At 37.1% G+C, this 27659-nt stretch overlaps 1 protein-coding gene across 2 annotated transcripts; it reads right to left on the minus strand.

Annotated features, from left to right (window-relative positions):
• Positions 1-239: 239 nt before the first annotated feature.
• dop1b (DOP1 leucine zipper like protein B) lies at positions 240-27138 on the minus strand. 2 transcript variants are annotated; one of them, XM_079880376.1, is made up of 39 exons: positions 26929-27138; positions 22135-22309; positions 20273-20454; positions 20013-20183; positions 19447-19636; positions 18591-18689; positions 18372-18495; positions 18010-18119; positions 17810-17921; positions 17619-17736; positions 16477-16596; positions 16284-16392; positions 15992-16201; positions 14826-15148; positions 13878-14281; positions 13703-13773; positions 11858-12055; positions 11192-11344; positions 11003-11103; positions 10677-10867; positions 8122-9790; positions 7883-7982; positions 7303-7473; positions 7064-7189; positions 6833-6967; positions 6423-6478; positions 6073-6177; positions 5635-5701; positions 5400-5553; positions 5198-5280; positions 5009-5118; positions 4072-4221; positions 3837-3898; positions 3612-3740; positions 3378-3514; positions 3219-3274; positions 3000-3137; positions 1742-1874; positions 240-1622 (listed from the first exon to the last, which is right to left on the minus strand). In XM_079880376.1, the coding sequence occupies exons 2-39, from the start codon at positions 22273-22275 to the stop codon at positions 1377-1379; spliced, it is 6954 nt and encodes a 2317-aa protein (XP_079736502.1). In that variant the 5' UTR covers positions 22276-22309; positions 26929-27138; the 3' UTR covers positions 240-1376. The 2 variants fall into 2 exon arrangements, with proteins under 2 accessions (XP_079736502.1, XP_079736503.1); XM_079880377.1 differs by having other exon boundaries at positions 22135-22305; positions 26929-27004.
• Between the last annotated feature and the right edge of the window lie 521 nt (positions 27139-27659).

The following is a 27659-nucleotide window of genomic DNA, read 5'->3' on the forward strand; positions in this document are numbered from 1 at the left end:
CTCTGTATTTTCTTATATACCCATTCATGGTGGTAATTCATGCAGTATGGTGCATCAAAAGTATGACTATTTTCTAAGACCATTTCCCCTTTTTGAATCATGTCCACATTTTGTTTTTTGGTCTAATATTACCAAAGACCATCAGAGGGTAAAGGACAAAAGGAACTATTCATAAAACCATCTTAAGGAAATCTAAGAAATCTAATCTAAGTGATAAAAACACAAACACCAGGCAACATAACTTTGTGATTCTGAGTCATTTTATTCAGATGTGCAGAACATACACATAAAGTAATTCACTTTATTAAGCATTAACATTATTTTTCCTCCAAAAAAGTCTACATTCAAGAGAACAAATCACTAAATTCTGATATCACTGAAATAATAGCTCTTTACACTGCCATTAATGGGAAATATAAGCTTCTCATTTGCCTGTTTCTGTGGTACAATTGCATATAGCAACTACAGAACAAGCAAAGATGTTTCATAATTAGAGCGTTTATTTTTAGGCACTTCAATCAAAGGGCAAGATAGTATACTAGCAGTAACATTAGAGACGAACTATAACTGCCAAATCAGGTGCACTCTAAAATTAAAGCAACAGCATAAAACATCCTTGAGGTCCTTGAGATGATCGAGAACACAAACATGGATCAAAAACATTCCCTTGGGTACAGAAATAAAAATGTGCTTTACAATTCCGTTGTTGTAATATTCATTCTACACAGAGTAAAAGAAGACATTCAATATCCACATAAGAATAAATACATATTATCCTTAACTTAAAGCAAGTGGGGAAATATAGCAGAATATAAGACAAAGAAAGCAATTTTAAATAGATACTTGTAGATAAACAAAAGACAATAATTTTAAACAGATATATGGAAGCTATACAGGGAAAAAGGTAATTTGTCAGGAAGCAAAAATACTGCAAAGGGATTTCAAGTCAAGAAATGACGGACAACCCTACACACAACTGAAAAATGCCATGGACCAGACAATAAATTATCTGTTTGTTGTGATCATTATGGCCCTTGAAACATGGCCAAATAATCATTATTTTGGCCCATTTAGTAAAAAGTAATGGAATGTTCAAATGAACAGAATGCTTGGAAAGCCCACATTAAGCCAAATTAAAATACAAAGATGATATACATTCACAGCGTATCCGACTCAGAATGGTCATACAATTTTAGAGACCTTCAACAGCTTAACGTGCATTGATTAAGATCATAAGAAAATTAGCAGGGACCTTTATGCATTTAAAGGTAAACTGTTATGCTACAATGAAATTTCACTGCACTTTTGTGTTTGAAGAGAAACCAATTACATAAATTACAGAAGCAAATGCAGAATTTGAGAATGTGGTCTATCATCTAACTGTCCATTCCATCAAGGAACTCTCCTTCAATGATGTTCTCTAGGCGTTTCATGACCTGATCACTGCTGGGCGGTGGGTAGTCCACAGCATAATGTGGGAGGTGTGTGGAGGAGCCATTAAAAGAGCAGCAGAGGGTGCTGAAGAACGGCACGAGATCCACGATGGAGCAGAGGGAACGCAGTGTGAGCAAAGGAAACACCAATCGATCTGTGCTCGACTCTCCCGCTGTTCCATTCAGCTCCTGAACACACAGCCAAAATATTTAAAGACTGACTACTTTTGAAAAAGCACCATCTTTACTGGTTAGGTGGTGCTGAGTCACAAATATATTAAAGGATGTCTTGTGTAAGGAAATCTTACCCCATAGCGTCGGTTTATTCCATCCAGTATCCTAACAATATGGGGTTTACATTCTTGTTCGCCTTCCAGCAGAGTGTTTCCTGGTCCATCATAACGGTCAACATCTACTTCAGGAATGAAAGCCCAGCGATACCTATAAATACATATTGACAAGCCATTAAGAGGTCATGTACATTCAATTTTAGGGTGTGGAGCATATCAGAAGTCATTTATGTTGGGGCAGGCATGACAGGTCACCTAGAAATAATACAGAACCTAATGATCTATTACTGACAGCTGCCAATGTTAGGTCAGCCATGACAGTCCACTTAGGTCAAAAGACCTAATAAGAAGTTCACCGTGTTATATTTATAGAAGGTGCCTGTACCTTAAATAAAAGGTCTTTGTGAGGTTAGTTGCGTAAAGAAAATGAATATTTAAGAAATTTTGTTTTTTCCTTCCATGGAACACAAAAAAAATATTTTGCAGAATGTCTGAGCCATTTTATTTTCCATACTATGAAAATGGGTGATCATTTCTATTGCCAAGCTCCACAAAAGGATAGAAGTGGAATAAAATTGATAAAAGTAGTGCTATATTTCAAGTCTATAATATATTTACTGAAAGAAGATTTAAATATAGCACATCAGGACAACTTTATGGTGATTTTTGGACTTGTTTGACTTGGCTTTGTTGGCAGTAAATACCATGCCCATTTTCATTGTATGGAGAACAACGGCTTTAAAAGACTTGAGGGCAAATAAATGATAATGTAATTTTGTAATATTTGGGTGAATTAACCCTTTTAGCCCCACGTACACTACCGTAAGACCGGTAAGACTTTATTGTTTTTGAAAGAGGTGTCTTATGTTTAATCAAGGTTGCATTTATTTGATCAAAAACATGAAAAACACAAAACATGGTTAAAAAGCCATTTTCTACTTCTATATATTTTAAAATGTAATTTATTCCTGTAATTGCAAAGCTTAAATTTTTGAGCAGCCATTACTTCAGTCTTCAGTGTCACATGATCCTTCAGAAATCATTCTAATATAGAAACATTTCTTATTAAATTCAATTTCAATAGAACTATGTTTGGTCATTTGACCATTGGAGAATGTCCAACCACTACTTCTGTTCTTTAGAAGTTTAAGTATACAAAAATTTGATAATAATTCATAAAAACATCTATAATAATGCTCAATTAAACTGTTTCTCGTCATTTATCACAGGTATGGCAGGAGTAAACATGCATACACACAGTTCACATGAGTCTCACATTTGAAACAGAGGCATCTGCTCTGGAGGGAAGGACACAGCGGTGTCCAGGAACTTGCAGGCTGACAGGTACATGTCCAGCTCTGCCTGAGGGAAGCATAGTAGACCATTCTTGTCATGGCTACCTCGCAATTTACTCCTGAAACAGAAAGATTTTTTTTCCATGAAAATTGAAGGAAAAATATATACAGACAGCAATTTGTCATAAAGGAAGACTCACTTTGAAACTTCTTTGTCATCCAGAAGTGTCTTCTCAAGGCGGTTAAAAATGCGTATCTGAAATATTCAACATACATTTTCAAACTGCACCCAACTAAAAAAACATTTAATACAACTGATGAAGCATTTGTGAAGAGAGGTCCACTGGCATATTTCTTACCAGCTCAGTGACCATGATTGGCCAGAGAGAGGTGAGATGTTGTGGTGAGATCCTCAACAGGAGAACACGGAACATGAGGAACATCTGAGCTGACACTGATGGAGTCTGTCCCACACGCAGGTTCTCTGTTAGACGCTCTAGAATATATTTGATGAAGAAAGTGTTAGCTTGAAATTGTTCCTATGCTACATTACAAGTAACCTATATTTGTTTTCCACACAGACTCAGTGATACCTTGTATGAGAGGCAAATAGAAGTGGTACTGGTCATTCTCTCCGCTAAACATAGCAAAAGCCTGTCGTTTCAGTAGCATGGGCTTCTGCTCAGCGCTGTTGAAGAGCTTTAAAGAACTGCTCTGCATGCCTGCATATGGTACAACATGAACCCACACAATACAAATCAACACACTGATCATACAACAAATGACTGTCTAAAGCAGAAATATGTACATATACTCACTCATCAAGTCTTTGAACATTGTTTTCTCATGAGTCAGAAGATGGTCTACGATGGATCTCCAACTAAAGCACAATATGAGAGTTTAGTGGCTTAAAAAACAAACTAGTAGGCCCAGCAATCTATGTATATAGGCCACGCAAACTATTTGACTATTTTGATTTTGTGCATGACTTGATAAAAACCACTACATTAAACCAGAATAAAATTTACAGTGTTGTCTAAGTATCCATCTTACTGGCAGGAACACGAGGACTCCATAGTGAAAAACATTGGTTCCATGAAGAGTTCCAGCACCTCTTTCTTCCACGCTCGTTTAGTGTAGGCATATCCACTCAGATTGCTCAACAACTGAGCACCCGCACAGAAACTAGGCATGTTATAGGCACTGAGAGATAGAGAGATATAAATTGAGAAACAGCTATGGAAACATTAAAAGTGAGTAATAGTTTTAAATAGGGGTGTGATGATACATTTAGCTCTTGAGTAGGGTTGGGTACCATTTACATTTTAACCGGTACCGATACCGGTACCTGAAATTCTATGCCGGTACCCAACGGTACCTTTTTCCTGTGCTTTAGGCATGTTAACATCAATGACTAAAGAAACTAAGTAATTTATAAAAGTGTTATTGACATTATGCCAGAGCTGCCTTGGTCGCTGTCTGTGATGTATGAATATCCATAAAAAGTGCGTTCTCAGGTACCGAAATTTGATATTTTAACACTATTTTTAATAATTCTTCAATAATAAAATATATGACTGGAAAAATCTTTTATTAAACTGAAATTCACAAAATTCAAAACAATGCAGTTGCATTTAAAAATGTTGTAATTAATCATCTTGTAATGATGAATGTCACTTAAGTTCAACTTTCTGAGTATGAATTATCATATGCAGTAAAAGACAGAACATTATAATGCAAGCACTGTCAAATGTTTTGCCACAAAACTCAACTCCGTCATGCTGATATCGCAAGACAGCTTTTCACATCAACGAGAAATATTGGCACGTTTTAATATCGCGAGATCTCGTCACACCCCTAGTTTTAAATGAAAATGATCTGACACCAATGTCATGTGACAATAAATAGACCAAAGCTTCTGAATAAAATACTAAGCAGTATTAACAACTACTGTATAATTTCAACTGAAGTGCTTCTTTGGCATACTCACCTGTGATTTTTTAGATAGGGAAAAACATAATACATAAGACGGGAAATGAGAGGCACAGCTTTCTCCTTCTCATCACTGCGATAGACCATGTCCAAAAGAGGAGCCAGAACCTACCAACACAATGAGCACAGATGAGAACACTGATAATCTGTTGCATTTCTTCACCCAATTTCACCGCATGTCTCTTACCTCAGCCAGCAGAACCAGAGCTTGTACACTGAATACAGATGGCACTGAAGATGACACCATAGTGCTACCCTGGCCGGCACACTCTGAGAGAAAGACATGAAAAGAATCCATTTTAAAACTGCTAGGCATTATTAATTTCATATGTTGGCAATACAGCAATGGGCATTATACTGTAAGTATATGAATTTCTGCATAGGTTTACCCTCTAACTCATTGCCATCATGATCATCTTCATCTCCCTGAGGACAGACTTGAGGCTGAGCTTTCACTTCCAGGTTACGGCTCAGCCAGCTAGTCTGCTCAAGAGATGAGCCTGCCACAGCTCCCACCGCTTCTAGTATGCGCTGGCTCACTTCCTGTTGAGGGTACAATTACTATGTAAACATATTTTGACATTTCTACAATATCAACAAAATCTCTCGCTGTATCTGTCCTACCTGCAGTTCTTTAGTATCCCTCTTGTTGTCGATATTGGGAAGTCTATTTACACAGTCATTAAGGATGCTGCAACAGTAAAATAAACAGATATCAGTCTTTCAAAAGACACTTTACCTTCCAATAGTATATAACAAGAACAATAATTGTTTCATGTAATTAACAAGAGCTCTTATTTATCTTTAAGAGTTTTGCGACTGCCTTTTTTAAAATGAATGTTGCATTAAACAACTAGGCGATGCAGGTGTCATGACATTGTGGTTTCCAGGACATTGTAATGTGGTTGCTAAGGTGTTCTGATTTTGTTATTAGTATGTTGCAACGTGGTTGCTAGGTGGTTTCGTACTGTTAAATTTGCGCACCAAAGGTTAATATTAAGGGTTAGGGTTTGTTCAAATCTCTATGAGCAAACGTAATAGTGACCACGTTAGTTTATTCACCCGAGGAGCAAGAAGTGTCCAGGAGGAGCGAGGTTAAGCTGGGCAGATTCTCTGAGCAGACAGAGAAGAGGATTGATGTTCTCCTGAAGAGCTTGAGCGGTGAGACTGCAAAAAAAAAAAAAGACCAAGGACATTACCATCTACACTCCACTAAAAACATCTGCCTTGTAGAACAATACAGTCAAGGCTGAATCTTCCAGTGTACAGTAAACAACATCTTTAGCCATTTGCTTAAACTGGATTGCAACAGCTCAATGGACTATGGTCATTTTACAGTAAAAGACATTATATGATAGGAAATAAGATAAGGTACAATTAAAATCTAGAATGATGTCAATGGAAACTTTTACCTTTGAATGTAGACGTAGCTGAACTGTAGCATTGGAATATCAACTAAAGTAGTCTTCTGATCGTGAGAAAGAGATTGATCATTAATACATGATGTAATTCGATAGTTAAATATCTCTGTGTGTGTGTGTGTGTGTGTGTGTGTGTGTGTGTGTGTGTGTGTGTGTACCCATTTAACCATATTTTGGGGATAAATATATAACTAGAAGTGAGCTAAATATGACAAAAATCTCCCTTTGGGGGAAGTCCTTATTTGTATAAATGATACAAAATTAAGTTTGTAAAAATGGAGAAAGTTTTTGTTTAAGGTTAGGCTATAGTATTTATAACTACCTGTATATAAAAACAATAAAAGTCTATGAAATGTCCCCATTTAGATAGCTAAGTGAATGTGTGTGTGTGAGTGCAATACCTGGTCTCCTTTGATCTGATGAGGTTTCTTCACCACCTCTCTGATGAGCTGCAGTATGGTGTCCGGACGGAGTGTGTTTAGTGCCTTCACAAGGTCCACCAAGGTCATTTGAGAATCGCTAGCATCTGGTAAAATCTATGCATCAATATAAAAACAAAATTTAAAAACATCATTACAGTAGTCTATTGTATGACATAATGTCATTTTTGCATTCTGATAGTTATTGTTAACCTTATTTCTGGAACGTCTTTTCCGGCTCTTCCTGCTACACCATACAGCAGCCACAGAGGCCATGACCTGCACCCCAAACTGCTGAGTCAATGGCATTAAGAACTCCAGAACCTTTTGCTTCAAGATCTACAGAGAACAAAAACATACATACGCACCATTAAGCAGTCAATAAGACGGCATGATGTTTAAGTAAAGAAAATGATATAAAACATTTTTGTTTATTCAAGTATGAGATATACCTTTGTGCCTTTAAAGTACACAGATGTGGGTGAGGCTCTGCTGCTACGGGAGGAGTCACAGCCTTTGACCACACCCCAGAGTAAGGCCATGCTGCTAATCATGTGTGGAAACTCCTCCAGAATGGCATTGCTAGCATTTCGTAGGTCTGGAACATCACAAACAGCAGCTGTCTACAGGTACAGAAAATTTTTTTTTTTAAATTAACACAAGTCACATTAGTGTCACGTTTGAAGCATTCTTACATGCTCAGTGGTGATCCTGACATTTTTAATGTCCATGGCAAAATCAGACTTGATTGTAACTACAACTGTATGTGGATGTATATCAGGAAAACTGGTGTATTTGGTTGAATTTTATGGTGCAAATAGTTTTTGCAAAATAACCCACAATGCTATACTCCTACTAGCAACCAACAGTACAGCAACTTTGCAACTTTAGATTCAGAAATGTAGTCAGTGTGAACAGACCTTGAGAGCTATGAGAGTTACATAGGAGGATTTGTCTCACTAGGCAAATGTCTGTCACCTATGCCAGGATCTGCCACTATTTTCTTTAATGGGTGCTGCTTGTATGTCTTACTTTCTTGTGGTCTAGAAGACAGTAGTGTGTGATAGTGGTCAGACCTTCCAGTAGTGTCAAAGGATAGTCAGGCGCTATGTTCTCCCTCTTTAAGGTACCACTAAAGAAAGCCACAAAATATAAGCCCAATTCAAGCTATGGTTGAAACAAAACAACAACATGTAAGCATTGACACCTTATCAGACACTTTATGTGCACCCATGCTCACACAAACGCAAACAACCACACACATTATTTACTTATGTGAAGCCTTGATTCCATCGTGCTCGTGCTGTTTAACCAGTTCATCCAGGTTCCTGCAGATCTGGGCAATTATGGGTGATACAATGATGGCCAGTGATCGTCCTAAATAAGGCAGAACTTCACATAGCAGAGTCACCCAGTCTGGGTGCATGGCGCAGCCATACTGTGGGTGCAAAGCTCGGGCTGCTGCCGACACAAACATGCCCTGAGCGGTGATAGGCTGACTGACAATGTAACGCACTGCTTTTATGGACTGCTGAAACATCACAGCTGTTTGCCACTCTCGAGCCAAGGCTGAGGAGGGTTGTTCTGCACGTCGCTGTGGGTTGGAATGGCTTTGATCGTGATCTTGTGACTTGGAGTGTGGTGGACACACGTGGTGCTCCAATACAATAAGAACCTTCAGAAGCTTCAGTAGGGCAATCTGGAGTGGGTGCTCAGCCCAGGTCCCATCCCGGCCAAAGTTGATCAGGCTCTCTTCTGAGATCTCTCCTCTGTCTTCTCCTTGGTCTTCTTCAGGCAACGTGTGCTGGTCGGGCCGATCAGCTCTCTGGCAGACATACATGGAGGCGGAAAGTGTTAGAAGGACATACTGCTGCACCTTGTAGCCCCAAAGAAGGTTGCGGACAGCCTCCAGACTAGCAGTTCCCTTTGCCTCTCCAATTTGAGCTTGCTGGGCCACCCTCACCAACTGGATCATCAACTCAGTCAGTACCTCCACGCTTTTCACCTGCACCTCCCGATTGGCCTGGAGTTGGCAATTGGGAACGCTGGCATATGAGGGATAGTGAGAGCGGAGATAGCGCATGCAAAGGCAGGTGAGTAGCTCTAGAAGGAGTGTTGGTGGAGAAGAAGGAGAAGGTGGTGAATGGAGAGGAGAAGACGCTGGCTGGGATGGGTCAGGAGTAGCTCCACTTGGTGGAGTTGAGATCTGCAATTGCCCATAGAAGCTGCCACCATCCTGAGCCTGACGGTGCCTCTGCAGAAGGTTCTGGATGAGGTTGAGATGGGCAATGGAGCTGCAGTCCAGAGAAGTACTGGATAAAGCCTCCACAAATGGCCCTGCACTTGTCCGGAGGATGGTCTCTAAAATAGTGAAGGCATAGAGAATTCTCCTGCTCTCGTACTGCTGCTTATAGAGTAGAACATGGCGGAACAGTGAATCCACCGCCTCACGTTTCTCCCGCTGTCGCTTCAGCATCCGGGATTTGGCCATGGCCTCCAACTGCCCATCGTCTTCATCACTTGAGAGCGAATCTGAAACCTGTGTTCGTTCTGAATCCACTCTCTGTAGGCCGATGGCCACACCCTCCTCCTCTATGCTACCGTCGTCATGTCGCTGTAAGTAAGGGGCGGAGCTTGAGGTGGAGTTTTCGGTGGAGTTCTGAGCACCACTTGTGTCTGCAGATTCAGTGTGTTCACTTTCCTCTTCTTCCTCTACTTCTTCGTCCTCTCCCTCAGTCTCTTCACTCTCACTCCGGGACATTTTTGGGGAGTCTGTGGGTGTTAGATCTGGATCTCGTTCCAACTCCGCCCACAGTGCTTCACGGTCTACTATGGTGATGCGACTAACAAAGCTTTCTTCTGTTTGGCAACCAGGCGTCATGTTGTCTTCAGCACTTTTTGTGATGGATTTGTCTCTCCAGCTCAGTGACTTTACATTACCTAAATCACATATACAGTAGAATCAGACACCAAGAATATATATATCTTAAATTCATAATTTCCATTGCCCTAAAATATTGTATTCAATTACAAACAACTTTATATATTTATATATATATATATATATATATGTGTGTGTGTAAAATGTAATTTAGTAGCCATTTTCAGCAGCCATTACTTCAGTGTCACATGATCCCTCAGAAATCATTATAATATGCTGATTTGCTGCTCATAAAATATTTCTTTTAAATATTCAAAAACAGTTGTGCTTAATATTTTTATGGAAAAAAAATTCAGGATGCTCTGATTAATAGAAAGTTCAAAATAAAAGCATTTATTTGAAATATGAATCTTTTGCAACATTATAAATGTTATAAATGTAACATTATAAATGTAAACCATTATAATGTTACATTATAAATGTAAGGTCATGACTATCTGTGGTCATAAAAAAATCCCAGGATGTCCTACAAAAAAGAGTCACTTTTTTATTGTCACTTGTAACCAATATAATGCATCCTTGCTGAGTAAAAGTAATAATTTCTTTAAAAAAAAATCTTACTGACCCCAAACTTTGGAATGGCAGTATACATATCAATAACCAGAAGGAACTCTTGCTATTTGTCTTCAACACTATTTGTGCAAATTACTATATTGATTATTTTAAAGGTACAATCCAGTTTACTCTGTATTATAATTGCCAACACAATTTAAGTAGAATTTTTATTACTAACTATTTGATGTGAAATTGTATTACTTAACTTTGTATCATTTCAGTTTTTATACTACAATGCAAGACCTGAAAATTTAACTCCCAAACTCAAGCTCAGGTACCTCTGTGTGTATTGATCTGGTTTGTGTGTTTTTGTGCGTCTTGATTCCATACCAAAAGAGAGATTCTGTTTGACGCTTTGTATGGGTGATCTCTGTGTTTTCGGGTCCAACAGTAAGAGTAGCACTGGCTCCAAGATACGGACCACATCACTGAGGGAAAGAGCCCGCACCAACCAGTTCTGTGCTGCGGCCCTTACACTACCATCCTGATTGTTCAATCTATCTAAAACCACAAACAAAGACCTGAGAGAACAGAAAGATATAGAGATCATTGAGTGGTTATGGCACGAAATTGTGGGAGAATATTATAAAGGAAGAAATATTATATAATATAATTTTAATCTATAAATAATTACATAAGGAATATGGTGTATAAACCTGTCAAAGGAGCGGTTGAGAGAAGTGCTGCGATTTGTCTGGATCTCTCGTGTCAGGTGCCACAAAACTGAGAACCTGTGAAGCGCCTCCAGACACACAACCTAAAATGAACACACATACACACACAATTTAAAAAATGTTTCAGCTTTATATATGTGTAAAATTTATTAAATGAGGTTTCCCCAGTACCTTGTCCTCACTGAGTAAACCTAAGCAGATGATTCCCTCGCAGATGGATGCAGACGGAGCCAAGCAGTGAAGCCGATAGAAGAGCTCCACGCAAGATACGTGATGCTCTCTACGCTCTGTGTCTAACTGAGCCCATAACACCTGAGATACACGCTACAAGAGAATTGAAGTGAAGACAATAACCAAAGTCACTTTAAGGAAGTCAGATCACTCAGCGGCCATCTTGGTAGAACCCACAGGTAGCTATTTTTTATGTAGACAATAGGCAGTACAATTCCTATCTACTTGAATGGAGAAAGACTGAAATCTCATAATATGTTATGAAAAGTTTAATAACGGTTCAAATCAGTAAAGTTAGGGTATCATGAATGTTGCTTCTTTGGCTCAAATCATACAAAAAAAAACAAACATTTTCTAGTCCATCTAACATGCATGCACCTTCTATAATTGAGGATTTAAAAAAAATAGGTAATGCAACAATCAAAAGGGAAATTGGCTCTTTAAACTGAATTGCAGGACTTCCATACATAAAAAAGAATAAAAATAGTGGTCCATCTCCTGACCCTTGTAATGTCTCTACAATTACCCTTTTCTATTTTATACATTTCTCATTGACGACAGAACAAGCTATAAGAAATGCAACCTGTTAATCATAATGTGCCTTACCAGGTAAAAGTCTGTGGAATCCTCCAGAGTTTTGAGAACAGCGGGGTAGATGGGTGGCAGGGTGACCATTTGCAGCTGTCCGCTCAGTGGGTTAGCATCAGAGTTCTTATAACGCTGGTTTTTATCCTTAATGACGAGGGCTAAAGACTGAGAGTGATTGATTAGCTCCAACAAAGAGGAGATAGCAACATGTTGCACCTAAAGACAGATAAAAAATATAAAAAATTATTATCAAGTGATTCAGCTTTCACAATGCAACAATTAAAGATGTAGTAAAAATGTTTCCATGTTAAAATGTCCTATCCTAATTCATTGTGCAGAGGCAACTCTAAATAAGCCATTCGTAGGCTGACTCTCCTGGGGCCTATACCATGAAGCCGGTTTAGGTGGCTAGCCAGGTATGTTTCAGTTTAGTTTGCCCCAACCCTGGGTTTTAGGCACTATGAAAGTGGTTAGGCTTTTAGCAGTGTTCATCGTCATAGTAACTTATGCTCCACGGCTAACCTGGTCCGGGGCAGGTTATGTTTCAGGTAAGAGGTTGCAAACCGGACTTAGACCAATCAGCTGTGAGCAAAGGATAAAGTCACTCCATCTGTTTCTACTCCAAATTAAAGGTCACTACATAGCAAATGATTTTTAAATACAAAATCGTCTGGTTTTTAGTAATGCTTATTTAGAATAATAATTTTGAATGATTTAGATATTTTTTATGTAATTATTATACCCTTAATAGATCACACATGTACAATTTTAGTTCATCAATTATTATTACGCAGAGTTTAAATGAATAAATATATAAAGGTAATATAAATACGCTTTAAAATCAATAGATGAAGCTATAAAATAACTACACGTGAGCTTAAATGTTCAATTCTCTCTATACCTTTATCAACTGTATAAACTAACTTCACAACTTTTACTTGCACTGATCTGAAATTTAGTATGATTTTTTCTTTTAGTTGTCCTCTTTTATAGACAGCTATTTTCCTCTTGCTGTGTAAATTTGTTTAAATTCTTAATATTTTAATACTTTTATTTAATAAGTGAATTGCGCTGCTTCTCTCGTGAGAAATGAATCGCAGTTTCACTCTTTCTCAGCATGTGATTGGCTGTTTGCTACTGATGTCACACCTAAACTCCTAAACTCAGGATCAAAGCCTGAGTTGACAGAGAAAGTTGATGATCAGCATCATGGTACCAACAAAGCCTGGTTGGATTGGTTTGGTTTTGTCAACTCGAAACTAATCCTGCAACCCAGTGTTTGTTCAACTACCATCATGGTACAGGCCCCTGAAGAGTGAAAATTGTAAACAGTGCATCGCTATCAAAACATTGCTCTGTTTGTTTGACAGGTCAAATTTTGACTCAACCAATAGTGTGAGTCTGGGGCTCAATGCTCTGAGAAACAGGCTACCTGTTTCTCAGAGCATTGGAAGATGGAGTGCGTGGACATGTAGCTTATATTTAAATGTTTAAAGAAATTAAGGGTGGAAATAACAGACAACAACGTCACAATACAAAGAACATGCATTAACAACTAACTGACATTACAACCTCAATGTCTTTGTGTATGAATAATGAATGGGAGAATGTCATGTGTTCCATCCATTCAAACCTGTATACATTTCTTTTGCTCTGCAGAACACAAAAGAAGATATTTTGAAGAACTTTGAGAACCAAACAACTTTCGAGTCCATTACATTCTATATATATATTTTTTAGATATACTTTTGTGTTCCACAGAAGAAAGAAATCCCTACAGGTTTGAAATGACATGAGGTTGAGAAAATGATGACAATTTTCATTTTTGGGTCAACTATCCCTTTCGATCTCCGCCTTGTGTACCTGGTAGTCTTTTGTCAGGCAACACAGAGTCATCAAGGACCTCAGCCACTCAGGAAGGCTTCCATCTATATCTGAGGAGAGAAACAATCAGTTTATAAAAGAACACGTCCATGTGCTGTGACATGTTATATCAGCATAGTTTAATGTAGTATTGGAATACAATTCCTTTATTCACCTGTCTTGTTGAACATAGATGTGTGAAGGTCTTGGTTCTCTTCCTCAGTAAAATACACAGGAAAAGTTGTGCATTCCAGGAGAAGCTGGCAGACCACAGTGAAGGCCTGGCGGCTCAACTCTGATATCTCCCCTTTGCCCTTTGACTGGAAACTTCCCATCCACTCCAACTCTACTGGTCTGTGGTCTTTACCCCCACCCCTAGAAGACCCATGAAGGGCATGGATCCTCAGTTTACTGGGGTTGAAGAACTCAGCAAGTCTGTCTTTAATAAGACCCAAGTCTCGGCTGCCTTTCCTTTTCAATGGAGACCGTTTACTGCCCCTAGGAGAAGCATTAGGATCTAGCTGATTGGCTTCGTCCTGTTTCTTCTTCTTCTCTGGATCCACAACATCTAACAAATGCCTGAAAGAGATACAGGAAGTGAGTGCGAGTGAGACAGAGAGAGAAAGAAGAGACCGAATTCAACAAACTTCCAAGAGGGCCTCAAGATGACCTCAAATGATTTAAAATAAGCTAAAACAACTGAACTTTTCTTTGAACAACCAAGATTCCCACGGGCTTGAAATACCTGGTTACATGAGCTATATGAGAAAAGTGTGATTTTTAAACCTGAAGTAGTCACGTAATTAATTAAAAATGAGTGTAACAAAAGCACTTTGTCAAAGAGCCAACAATATTTGTAATACACAAAGCCAGGTTTATTAGACAGCTAGATTAGGAAGCAAGTTAATCATATTAAAGTGGATATGGAGCTTTTGGAGCATTCACACAGCAAATGAAAAGTCAAGACAAGTGCATTGCATTCTGGAATATATTTTTCCTTGCTAGGTGTTCTGATTGTATATGCACATTTTGTCAAATATAGCAGGTAATTTTGGTATTCTATCATGCATACTGAAAATATGCTTATTGGGCACACACAGTATGCACCGAATTTGTAAATTACCTTGTGATAACAGATGCCAGTATATCCTGCACACATTTGGACATGTTTTCTATAGTTCCTCCTCTTTTCCACACGTCCTCTGCTTCAGAGTTCACCTCAGAAGCAGCTTCTGATACATTACAGCCTGGTAGAAGGTGCTGTTCAGATGGAGATGCGCTCAGGCCTAATCCACTGTCTTCAGAGCGCAAAGGAGGGTACGGAGCTTCACCTGGCTCTGCCTCCTGGGTCTCCTGTCCATTCAGACAGGCCTCACTAGTGCTGCTGTCATGGTTACTATTCACCTGGTCACTTTCTTTGACTTTGTTGTTGCCAGTCATCACAATCTATATTGTGTAAAAAAAAAAAAAAAAAAAAACAGAGCCCGTTTAATACACACCCATTTCCAACCCATAATATGAATGGCATTAGAATATAAGTTTTAATTTGTTTGATTATTAAAACTCTCATTATATACTAAATGCAGTGGCCCAAACATTTACACTACTGCTCAAATGTTTGGGGTCAGTAAGATTTCAGACCATATTGCTTATGTAATTATTTATAGAAATATTATATAATATTTCTTCCTTTATAATATTCTCCCACAATTTCGTGCCATAACCACTCAATGATCTCTATATCTTTCTGTTTTTTTCTGGGGTTTTTAAAGAAAGAAAGAAAGAAAGAAAGAAAGAAAGAAAGAAAGAAAGAAAGAAAGAAAGAAAGAAAGAAAGAAAGAAAGAAAGAAAGAAAGAAAGAAAGAAACTGAACAAAAGTGACTATAAAGACTTTTACATCGTTAAATAATTGCTGTTATTTTATACCTTCTATTAATGAAAGAATCCTGAATTTTTTTTATCACAGTTTCCCAAAAAAAAAAAATCGACATTTTTAATTTCGACATTGCTAATAATAAGAAATGTTTCTTGAGCACCAAATCAGCATATTAGAATGACTTCTGAGGGATCAGTGACACTGAAGACTAGAGTAATGAATGCTGAAAATTTTAATATATTCAAATAGAAAACAGTTATTTAAATTTGCAATAATATTTCACAATATTTCTGTTTTTACGGTAATAAATGCAGCCTTGGTGAGCATAAGAGACTTTTTTTTAAAAACATTTTAAAAAATGTTTTACCAACGCCAGACTTTATGGTAGTTACAGTAAAACTGACCCATCATACCTGTGTTTGCTCCACATCTTGTGTCTGCGATTCAGCCTCCATGTCCATATAAGCCACCGGCATCTGGATCTTACTGAGCACTTTAAAACATGCTCTCATTGCCTGTGTGAGCTCCTGTAGGCTGAGGGATGTCATGTGACTATGCAGCGACTGCAGCATGCTGCCTAGCATCTGTGGCAGGTATTGCGTTTGCATCTCTGCATAGAGTTCCTAAAAAGAAAGCCAGACCAAATCAGACCAAATGACCAATAGTTTGAAAAAAGTTGTCCAAAGATGAATCACCAGATCATACCAAAGGAATAACATCCAACAGGAAGATAATGAGTGTTGAAAGTTCAGTCACTGAAGGAGGGCTGCTCCTGTCTTTAAATGGACCCTTCCCATCTGGATCACTCAGTGAGCTGAGAAACAACCATAACACTAGGTTGACATAATTCTATTTATGTTCACGTAATGCAGTTTATTATGAGTTTGTGCGCATTTACCTGAGAGAGATTTGGAAATGCCTTGTCATGTAGTGCCAGAGATAATTGCTGCTCATGGCACTCACAAGCATATTGACGGTCTTTATAATCTCTGAGGCGGTTTTATTCTCCTTGATTTTACTGCACACGAATAGATAATCAACAATTAGAAACAGCGTTCATTTGCGTATTATTAACTCATCTTGTACATTTATTCTACCATTCAATAGTTTGGGGTCAGTGAGATATTTTAATGTTTTCGAAAGAAGTCTCTTATGCTCACCAAGACTGCATTTTTCAAAAATATTGTGAAATATTATTACAATTTAAAATAAGTAATAAGTAATTTATTCCTGTTATGGCAAAGATGAATTTTCACCAGCCTTTACTGTCACATGATCCTTCATAAATCATTCTAATGTGCTGATTTGGTGCTCAAAAACATTTCTCATTACTATCAATGTTGAAAACGGTTGTACTGCATATTATTATTTTTTTGGAAACCGTGATTCTTTGATGAATAGTAAATAAAAAACTAAAATAAATTTTTTTTTATCAATTTAATGCATCCTTGCAACAAGAATTCACTTAAGAAAAATACTGACCCCAAACTTTTGAACGGTAGTGTATATCCACTGATAGTGAATTCAAATGTAATATAATATGAAATATAACAATATATATTTTAAAATATATCAAAAGGTTTCGCTTCTGAATGGTCAATGGCTGAATTCTGCAGTCAAAAAATGTCCATAATGGACCTCTATACTGGATATTCGACTGTTGAGCCTGACAACCAGTTTTGAATATTGTGATAGTATTATGTTTCTCACAGCCCTTACATAAATAATTTAAGCTGAAATCGATTTCATGCCCATTTATTTGGCAAAAATGCATGTAATCAGTGGGATAATGTACAGTCATTACAGTTATCCCTCACTCATTTAGCCAGGTTTTACTCTTAAAAACCTCTTAAAAACCCTTAAAAAAAAAAAACCAGGTTTTACTCTTAAAAACCCTTGCTGACTGTTATATCGGGACCCTGACATTATTTGTGTTATCAAAATCATGATGTCGGTATTGCAGTTATAATTCTCTACCAGCTAAGCTACAGGAAAACTTGTCCACTGTGAAAATATGAGCACTGAATTCTTCTCTCTGACCTGTTGAGTTGGCTGCCACTAAGGCTGGTGTTGAGATTATCCTCTCCCAGCATCACTTTACAGTAGCTGTAAAAAGCTCTGACCACCTCCAGCAGCACATCAGACAACACCAATGGCCCTGTAAATGAGAGATTGCAGAGACATGAGTAATAATGTCAAATAGGGCCAAAGTAAAGCATTTTACAACTTACCTATCTCAGATTTGTCCAACAGGCTAATGATGATGCGAAACGGTCTGAGATACTCTATTAGATTGTCTGGGTTGGCCTCTATATCTTTCTGCTTCAGAATATTTACCAGAGCCTATGAAGAAAATATCAAATATGAGTTGATTTTAACTATGCATGCACAGAATTTTGAACAGTTTGAGTGAGTGTGTTCTCTTCTATACCTGCACCAGTAATTCTCTGGAGTGTGTACTGAAGTAGAATGCAGTGTATTCCTCCACAGTGTTAAAGCGACTGGAATCTGCGGCCACCATTCCTCCTTTGATGTCTAAGCCTGACAATACACACATTTAGAAATATACTCAACCATGTTGTTTCAAACCTGTACGTGTCACTTTTCTCATGAGATTTTTTTTTTAGTTTACATACAATGAAAAGGGGACAAATTGCCATAAAAGATCCATCAAAATATCTTTCCTTAATACAAATTACTATTCTCTAATAGATAAATGCCATTTATTTTATGAAACAGTACTGGAGTATTTCTGTGCTATTCTGTAATTGTCTGACAATTTGTGTTTTGTACCGAGCATCCATGCATAGAGCCGTCGATTTAGAGACATATCTCTCCTGAGCAGGGTGAGTGATGCAGCAGACACCACACAGATCATCTCATCTGGATTTAGTGGGATGGCACATTCCTCAGGATCCTATAGATTGTTTTAAAAACAATGTCTTACACATGGTCTGGGACATGTCAAATGTAGTTGGGAGTGAAGACATGAAGAAAGAAAAAGGGGTTAACCTGGAATGATGTGAAGGGGAAGAAGTAGAGAAGGATTTCCAGCATGTTTCTCTGGACCAAAACATTAGTGTCTTGTAAAGCGAGACAAACAGCCTTCACCTGGAGAGGAGAGATGGTGAGGTGTTCATATCAATTACACAATTCCTTCAAAACAACAGAGCTTAGTCAGAGTAGACAGACACCCTGTGTAATTTGACACAAATGTCTGGCTGTGAGGAACAAAGGTACAGCCTGTTCAATATGTCACACTGGTTCTAGGTCATGTCTAACTTTCACAACCCCTACAAAAGATCTGTTCAAAAGTCTGGGGTCAGTCAACTTTTTTTTAAAGAAAATAATAAGCAAGGCTGCTTTAATTGATCAAAAGTAACAGTAATGACATTACCACTTCTATTTCAAATAAAAGCTGATCTTTTTAACTCTAATTCATCAAAGAACCCTAAAAAATGTGTAATGGTTTCCCCAAGTAATTAAGCAGCACAACGGTTTTCAAAATTGATAATAATAATAAATGTTTTCTTGAGCACCAAATCAGCCTATTAGAATGATTTCTGAAAGATCATGTGACATTGAAGACTGGAGTAATGATGTTGAAAATATAGCTTTGCATCACAGGAATAAATAAAAATTTAAAATATACAATGTATTTTCAACGTTTTCAATTTTCAACTTTCTGTTGAACAGACTATACGTTTTCCATCACAGTCTTGTTTTCATTTATGTCAAATTAATGTGTACTCTGTCTACCCTGACAGAGGTCAATTTTTCTATGTATTTTTAAACAAATAATATTTTTAGTTTAGATGTACAAAATACTATTTTTATGTTATAGAATTATCTCCAAACACATACTTACCACTAGTCTGTGGTCTGTTCCAAGCATATACTTCTGTTCTCGAGCAGTGACTGAGTGGTCAAAGTGTGCGACGATGAAGAGTGAGGCTGGAAGCCGTACCAGAGGACATATAAGCACTGAACCCCACAGCGCTCCATAAAACACAGACTGACCCACCAACACCGACAACTTCACAAGCAACGCATCCGTCCTTAGACAGGAAGAAAGATGAAGTGGGTTTTGTAACATTGAAATCAAAGCCTTATCAGGAAATACAGTAGTGGCCAAAAGTGATTTTTGGCCTAGAAAAAATTCGGCCATATTCTCTGATAAGCTTTAGCTCTTGTCTAATGTAAGTCTATGGAAGACCCATGTTTAAATGAACAAGGACACATACTTTTTCTCCAATATAATCAAGGTAATATCACTTAAGGTTAAATTGGTTACGTATTAATTGAGGCACAGTTGTAGTGAGAGTGGCAAAGGAGTTCCTGGTACCATAGTGAGTATGTTGTGTAAAGTTTAGGGTCACATCTCTGAAGTGTCAACTTGTGAATCATTTATTGATGATTGGTGTTAAGTTGTACCTGTCATAGACCTCAGCGCCCTCCTCCAGTCCAGGCAGCAGGCCCATGATAAAAGCTTGCAGGCTGGGTAACAGTGCCTTCTGAAGGGGCAGGAAGTACCGCTCGTACAGCGTCAACAGAACCGGCTTCACTGACATCGCTGCGTGACCCAGCAATGGGAAGAGCCCTGAGCTGAAGTGTACACACACGCACAAGTGATTTGATCAATGACCTGGACATTTATATGTGAGATTCACTCAGTATTTGTCAATGACACCAACCTGTATATGAAGAGATCCTTTGCTAGCCATTTTGTGCCGATGATTTTGAAAATGACCTCATAGGTCTCAAGTGCTTTGAGATGGACGCCACTGGGCAGAGCAGGATGCAAACACTGAGCCAGACGCTTCCCGATGATCAACCGCCGTGGTAACAGAGAGTACTTCAGATTACTCTGGAGAGCCTGAGAAACACAATGAGCGGGAGAGGAGAGCAGGATGGACGGTTTAACAAAAATGTAAAAAAAGTAAAACGTTTTTAAATGATTTTCTATAGGTATCTATATAAATGTATATATATTATATATATATAGAGAGAGAGAGAGAGAGAGAGAGAGAGAGAGAGAGAGAGAGAGAGAGAGAGGTCTACATATAAAGAACCACATTGATAATAATAATAAATGTTTCTTGAGCAGCAAATCATCATATTAAAAGGATCATGTGACACTGAAGACTGGAGTAACAATGCTGAAAATTCAGCTTTGCATCACAGGGATAAATTTTATTTTAAAATATTAAAATAGAAAATCATAAATAGTTATTGTAATAGTTAACATTTTAATAATATTTCACAATATTACTGTTTTTATTTATTTTATCAAGTAAATGCATCCTTGGTGAGTGTGAGATACTTCTTTCAAAATTATCTTAATTATCTTCTTTTAAAAAAATCTTCTTACCGGCCCCACATTTTTGAACAGTAGTGTATATATAAACATCAAGGATTATGGTACACACATGAACATACTATTACAACCCCCACCCAATAATATAAGGTTAATTGTAGGTGGATTATATCAGAAAAACAAATGATGACTAGTATTTATGCACATTGCAAGAGACTTGTATTATAAGTCACTAGCTTTCCACTCTTCAACACGTATCTCACTCAGCAACCACATTTGCTGAACAGGTTTCAAACAAACTATCAACAATAGCTCAGAGGAGGAACCGAGACAGAGGGTTTAGTTTGTTATTGCACAGCACTTGAAACATATTTTACAAGACGTGCCATCAAAAATGCCACTCTCTATACGAAGTGAAAATGCTTCAAGTGTGTAAAAAAGGAGATTGTAGATAATAGCGTCATGTTAAATGTCAAATATCTGAAACAAATACACGAAATCCTTTTATATTCACACAGGTTGTCTTGTAACTCACATAATATCCGGAAAGTCCCATTGAGCAAACAAGAAAATCACATGCCATATAAAGTGATATAGAGAGAAAGAAAGACATTTAAATAAGACAACAGGTTTTTTTACATCTGCACATTAACATGGAAATGTTTTTTTAAAAAAGTGCAGAGGAAGGTTGAGACAAAGACTATTTGTCTAATCTTAAGGACAGTGTACACAAGTCCTGTTCAGCTTATTCAAATCAGCTGCACGTTGAACATAATGTTTGAGGTCAAGCAGTAATGTTTTAACCAATGCCTTCATTCAACAGGACTGAAGATCATAAAGGGAAGTCTCTCACTTCCCTCAAAAACTGTAACTAAAAACCGATCTTAAACTGAAGCAAGCAAACTTCATCGTCTACTTGCAGAGGGAGGTAAAGTGTGCCAAACTGTGTATTTTGGTTTTTTATTTTAAAATACTTCTCTCCCGATTTAATGTGCAGACACAATTAAGTATATCTCCCTGAAACATGTAAAAACTGTTTCTGTGGTGTTTTTCCCCCCAGTGTTTTAGTGTCAACCTAGGCAAGTTGATGAGACAAATTTGCCAAAGAAAGAAGGATATCTTCAAAATTCTCTCTTTTAAAAACATAAATCAGTAAAATAAGTTTTAAAGAGTTATTCAAAGCCAATGATAACCCGAATCTCTAAGTGTATGGATTTGTTTTCTCCAGGCTTTAAGTACCTTGTTGAGTTTTCCAAGTGAGGAGATGAGATCAGCCCATTCACTAGATGATTCAAAGTTCCGCAGCGCCTTCTCAATGACAGCTCCGTAACTACGGTAACGGTAGTCATTCTGAAGCTCGGCTTCCTCAGGATCCATCATGCCTCAGTCATGTCCCAGCATGCTCAGTATCTATCTATGAGACAAAACAGAGAAATCCTGCATTACAATTGCACAAATAAAGAAAATGCATCATGAAGTGAGGTGAAATCCTACTAATGACAATCGATTTCTTATCGAGAAATGTACAAAAGGCAAATAGCTGGTAAATAGAGGTGCATGTTAAGGCATGTAGATCATGCTTAGGGTTAGGGATTTGAACAAACCTCTAACCCCAAGTATTAAACTGTTTGCTGCATACAATGACCTCAAATCATGAACAATCAACCAGAATAATCACAAAGACTGGGATTAAGCAACCTCAGCCACCACCTATAATGTAGCAGGCCATCGGAGTTTACATTCCTTCAACAAAAAAGGAAAAAAAGAGCAAGAACAAAGGAAGAACAGTATTTATATGAAAAAAGATTTTTTGTTTTCAATGTACAAGTCTGTACTGTCACCTTTGTTCAGTTTAATGCATCCTTGTTGAATAAAACTTTTTTTAAACTTACTGACCCCAAACTTTTATATGATAGTGTAAATGACATATTTTCATTTCCAGTACTCAATTTCTTAAAAGTTTCCTAAAAAAAGGATTAAAAAAATGTGACAGTACTTAAATAAACCCAGATGAAATAAGTATCATATAAATAATCCTTTTAATACCGTCCAAGTGTCCAACAGACACATCAATGGATTACAGATGGACACAGCATCTCTTTTTCCTCCCTTGAGCTCATTGTTCTAATACTTGCCAGGAATGCAGAGGGGAACAACAAAATACAGGCGAAAAGTCACTTGAGAGAAATCAGTGCCTCCATAGCACTACGATTGGCTTATTTACACTGTTAATGCAATCATATTCGCAAACCTGCAAATCGGCCTGAATGGGTCAAACTGGTGGAAATGGACAGATCAATTGCAGAGCAACAACTCATAACAACAACATATCCAATTATGTCAATTGACATACAGACAAAATATGGTCAAAAAAGGCAAAAATGTCTGTATATTCTGTGTGGGCCAGCTCATAAACAGACAGTACAAATATATAGGCTACGCACCAAAAAAAAACAGACAAGTAGAATATACTGGTCTCTGCTTAGATATGGTGACATCTGTTAGCTCTCCAGTGATAAAAGCCCTGATAACACGCACAAGCACACACACACACACACACACAGTGAGACTTACATCTGTTTAATCTGACGCTATGAGCATCAAATGGGCATCTAGAGATTTACAGAGGATTTAAGAAACAGAAGCAAGCCCCAAAACACGTGCCTGTTGAACACAAACCCATCCAAACAATCAGATGATCTATTCTATAAGAACATAGGAGCTCCAAGGCACTCGAATTATGTTGAAAAAAGTTAAAAAGCCTTTATTTTATTCATGGCTTAAACATTAAAATTGGTGACAAGTACACCCCTGACACCTGGGTGTACTTGTCACCAATTTTAATGTTTAAGCCATGAATAAAATAAAGGCGTTTTAACTTTTTTCAACATAATTCGAGTGCCTTGGAGCTCCTATGTTCTTAGAGCTTAATTATCCCAAACAACCAAAGAGCACCGAGATTTTACACCCTGTGCAGCACTTCTATGGCATTCTTTGCTTTAATCAGATGATCTATGTCTACTTAAACAACTACTCCAAGCACTCAACCTGTTCAACTTTCCGTTCTTAGTTTTACCACCACCCAGAAATATACACAATAACTCCAGTCCAACTAGTTGATATGTTTCTGAATATTAAGTAGGCTACTAATTTTCATTCCTGCGGTGTAAAAAATATTAAATTTATGGTAAAAAAAATGCTGTTGCTGCCAGTTTTATAGAATGGCTGTATATTTTACAACTTATAATTATATATTTAGTTAAGTGATATAAATAATTGTAATATACCTACTTTTACTTTAACAACCAAAATCTGCCTTTTTACCTTAAAATGTCCCGATACCACCACAATAATACAGGTGGCACAATAGAAAGCCCGATTATGAATCAGAGATCAACGTAAGTGACCTGTTTATAAAACATGGTCAAACTCATTCATAGACGGTGCACAGGGGTCAAACTCTTTCATAGACTGTGCACAGGGTCATACAAAGACAAAAAACCATCAGGGTAACACACGACACTAATATAATGCTATAAACATTAACTAAGCGACAAAAAAATGAACACAAAAACACTAATGTGCATTACTGATAACAAAAATAAGAGGAAACAAAATTATGTATAAAAAATGTAATCATGTGTTATGTGTAATGCAGGGAATTCTGGGAATATTCTTTTACTGGTTTTCCATAAATTAGCCTATATGGTAATTCAAAGTTTTTCTGGCAAAAAACATAACTTTTACAGTATGATACAAGACAATTACATATAGTATGATGTTAACATTTACAGTTTTTCACCGTATGTGGTTAAGGTAACTTACAGTTAACCAATTAACATTTTTCTGTAAAAATTAAAAAAAAAATTATAGTGTAGCCTACACACATTAAATAGATTCAGTGTCTGGCAGGGGGAGGCATAAAGCCAGCATAGCAAACACAAACACTCACACAATTATCCTAGCTTATGTTCTTAATGTCATCAGCAGCTTACAGTCATTACAACAGCAGCTCATTAAAAAAAAGTACCAAGGAAGCAACATAAAGCCTTTAAAATGATGACAGTGGTTAGTTTCTACATCTTTTACACTGCTTGCCTGAAAATGAAGAGGTTTATTTTTCGCAACTATTGGAATATTCCTGTATACATGTAATCAGCATATTTTGAATAAGTAAATGAAGATAATGTACATCATTTTGCTGTGTTTTCTCCTGTAAATACTGGAGATGCTCAATATTACCATTTTAGTCAGTAACTCATTGAACCCAATGAATGAATTCTGACTAATGTCCTAAAGAATAAAAGACAAGAGCATGATAATTTAAAAATGGAGGTAAAGAGATCCTTATAGTAGTTTATTTTAGTGATAAATAAACTAGGATAAACTATTACCTTTGATTGAAAATGAGCAGATTTGAATGTTTAGTGGTTATAGGGTGGTCTGTTGACATAGTGTACATAAGGTGTTTACATATAACTGATTAAAACATATGACATGACAGTTATCTTATTAAGATTTTTTAGAAAATGGAACATTGGCTTAAACATTGGCTTACAGCTATCAGGTTAACGTGTTGTGGTTCTAAATTCTGAAATAAAATCAGGATATAGCCAACCTGTGCATGTACACTACTGTTTAAACGTTTGGGGTAGGTATGAATTTAAAAAATGTTTTTGAAGTGTCTTATGCTGACCAAGGCTGCATTCGTTTGGTTCAAAAATACAGTAAAATGGTAGTATTGTAAAATATTATTATAATTTAACATAACTGCTTTCTATTTTAATATATTTTAAAATGTAATTTTTTCCTGCAATGGCAAAGCTGAATATTGAGAATAATTACTGCAGAAATCATTCTAATATGATTTGGTGCTCAAGTATCATTTCTTATTATTGTCAATGTTGCAAACAGTTGTGCTGCTCAACATTTTTGTGGAAACCATAATATATTTTTTCAGGATTATTTGATAAATAGTGTGTTATTAATAGAAAGTTCAAAAGAACAATATTTTTGAAATAGAAATCTCATGTAACATTATAAATGTCTTTATTGTAATTTGATCAGTTTAATGCCTCCTTGCTGGATAAAAGTATTAATTTCCTTTTAAAAGGAAATTATAAAAAATAAATAAAGAAAATATTCTGCCCCCAGACATTTTAATTGTAGTGTAAATGTCATCAATAATTTTCATTTCCAGATTATACTGTAAGTTTTCGTAACTGCAATTTCTGCACCACATATTGTGGACAATCTCCATTTTCTAAAGGATTGATTTGTCAGCCACTCTACAAAGCATATACAAAGTCAGCTCTCCCTAGGCCATGTATTTAGTCTACAAGGTTGCACATAATAATATTGGTCTATTGATCTGTCCATTAATAGTGCTTCTCTTAGCAGCATACCAGAGACAACAGTGCACTGGGTGCCGGAGAAATGTACTGCAAATGGATATATGTGTGTATGTGATAAATACATAGATCTTCATTTCAGCAGTTATGGAAGCTGGATCTCTGATATACCCTTTTCACAATGTTTGAGCAACAGATTCATTCAAGCAGCAGTGAGGCACAGCAACACAACAAACAGAGACCATGTTACGTAACTCAAATCTGTCCTTGTTGTTACATCCATTGACTTTCTGGCACACAGAACATCATATCCATTCTGTGCATTTTCATCCTAAAGAGTATAACCTCATGGTTTGACCGTTAATTACTTTCCATCCACAATCCACATTTTACATAGTGAGACACGTGCCATTATGCTGGATGGTTCAATGCATTTTAATAAAAATACTAAATAATAAAATGAATGAATGAATGAATAAATAAATAAATAATATTTTTTAACTATATTTGTCTCACCTACTGTTAGGACAACCAGCATTATACATATGGCAGCTATCTTCTGTTTGAACTGAAGTCATGATTACAGAGGTACTAATAGTGATGGTTTACAATAAACTCCCCATTAATATTTTATTACATCCATTAAGACATGTCATGCTATTGTAAGAACTGAATGACTCACCCACTGCAGCAAAACAGGATGGACGACAGATCACAGGGTCTCGTGCCAAATAACGATAAATCGACAGTTTGGAAACAGTAAAAAGCGAGCATAAGAGAGGACAGGTACGGTACACTAATATTCAAAGCTTCAATCAGCTAACCTAGAATTGGATCGCTCAGCTGATTTCCACCAAACAAACAGTTCATTTGCGTACACTTCCTGATGGGCGGAGGGGGACAGACCGGGACAGACCATGTGGCGATGACAAGAGGGGTGTTTGTAATACATTATTTTAAGCTTTTATTGCACTCTTGGTTTATTTTGTGTTCATATCAATACACATTAGTTATTAGATTTATTATTGATCTTGGTATCCGTTTTAGTGTTGCTCAAAAACACGGTATTTTTAGACAGCTATTTTATTTGTCAGCGTTACCCCTATTCTTTAGTGTCTTCCAGGATGTCGTCTGTTTACATTTCTCGCACCAAGTTGTCACATTTTACAGCGGCTGACCATCAGTGCATTCAGTGATAACAGCACTTAGTTTACCTAGGCATCGTTACACCATAAATAGCTTTTAATGTGAGATGTAGAGCAGCAATGACCATCATCTGAAAACATGGATGGATGGATGGATGGATGAATAGAGAGAGACTGTCAGACAGATACCTTTTGTAGATGACCTTTTGTAACTTGTAGCCTACCTTGTTTGAATCAGCCTGCTATTATAAGGCCCGTTTTTTTTTTG

This window comes from Squalius cephalus (assembly GCF_949319135.1).
Source record: "Squalius cephalus genome assembly, chromosome: 9".
In the NCBI taxonomy this organism is placed as follows: Eukaryota; Metazoa; Chordata; class Actinopteri; order Cypriniformes; family Leuciscidae; genus Squalius; species Squalius cephalus.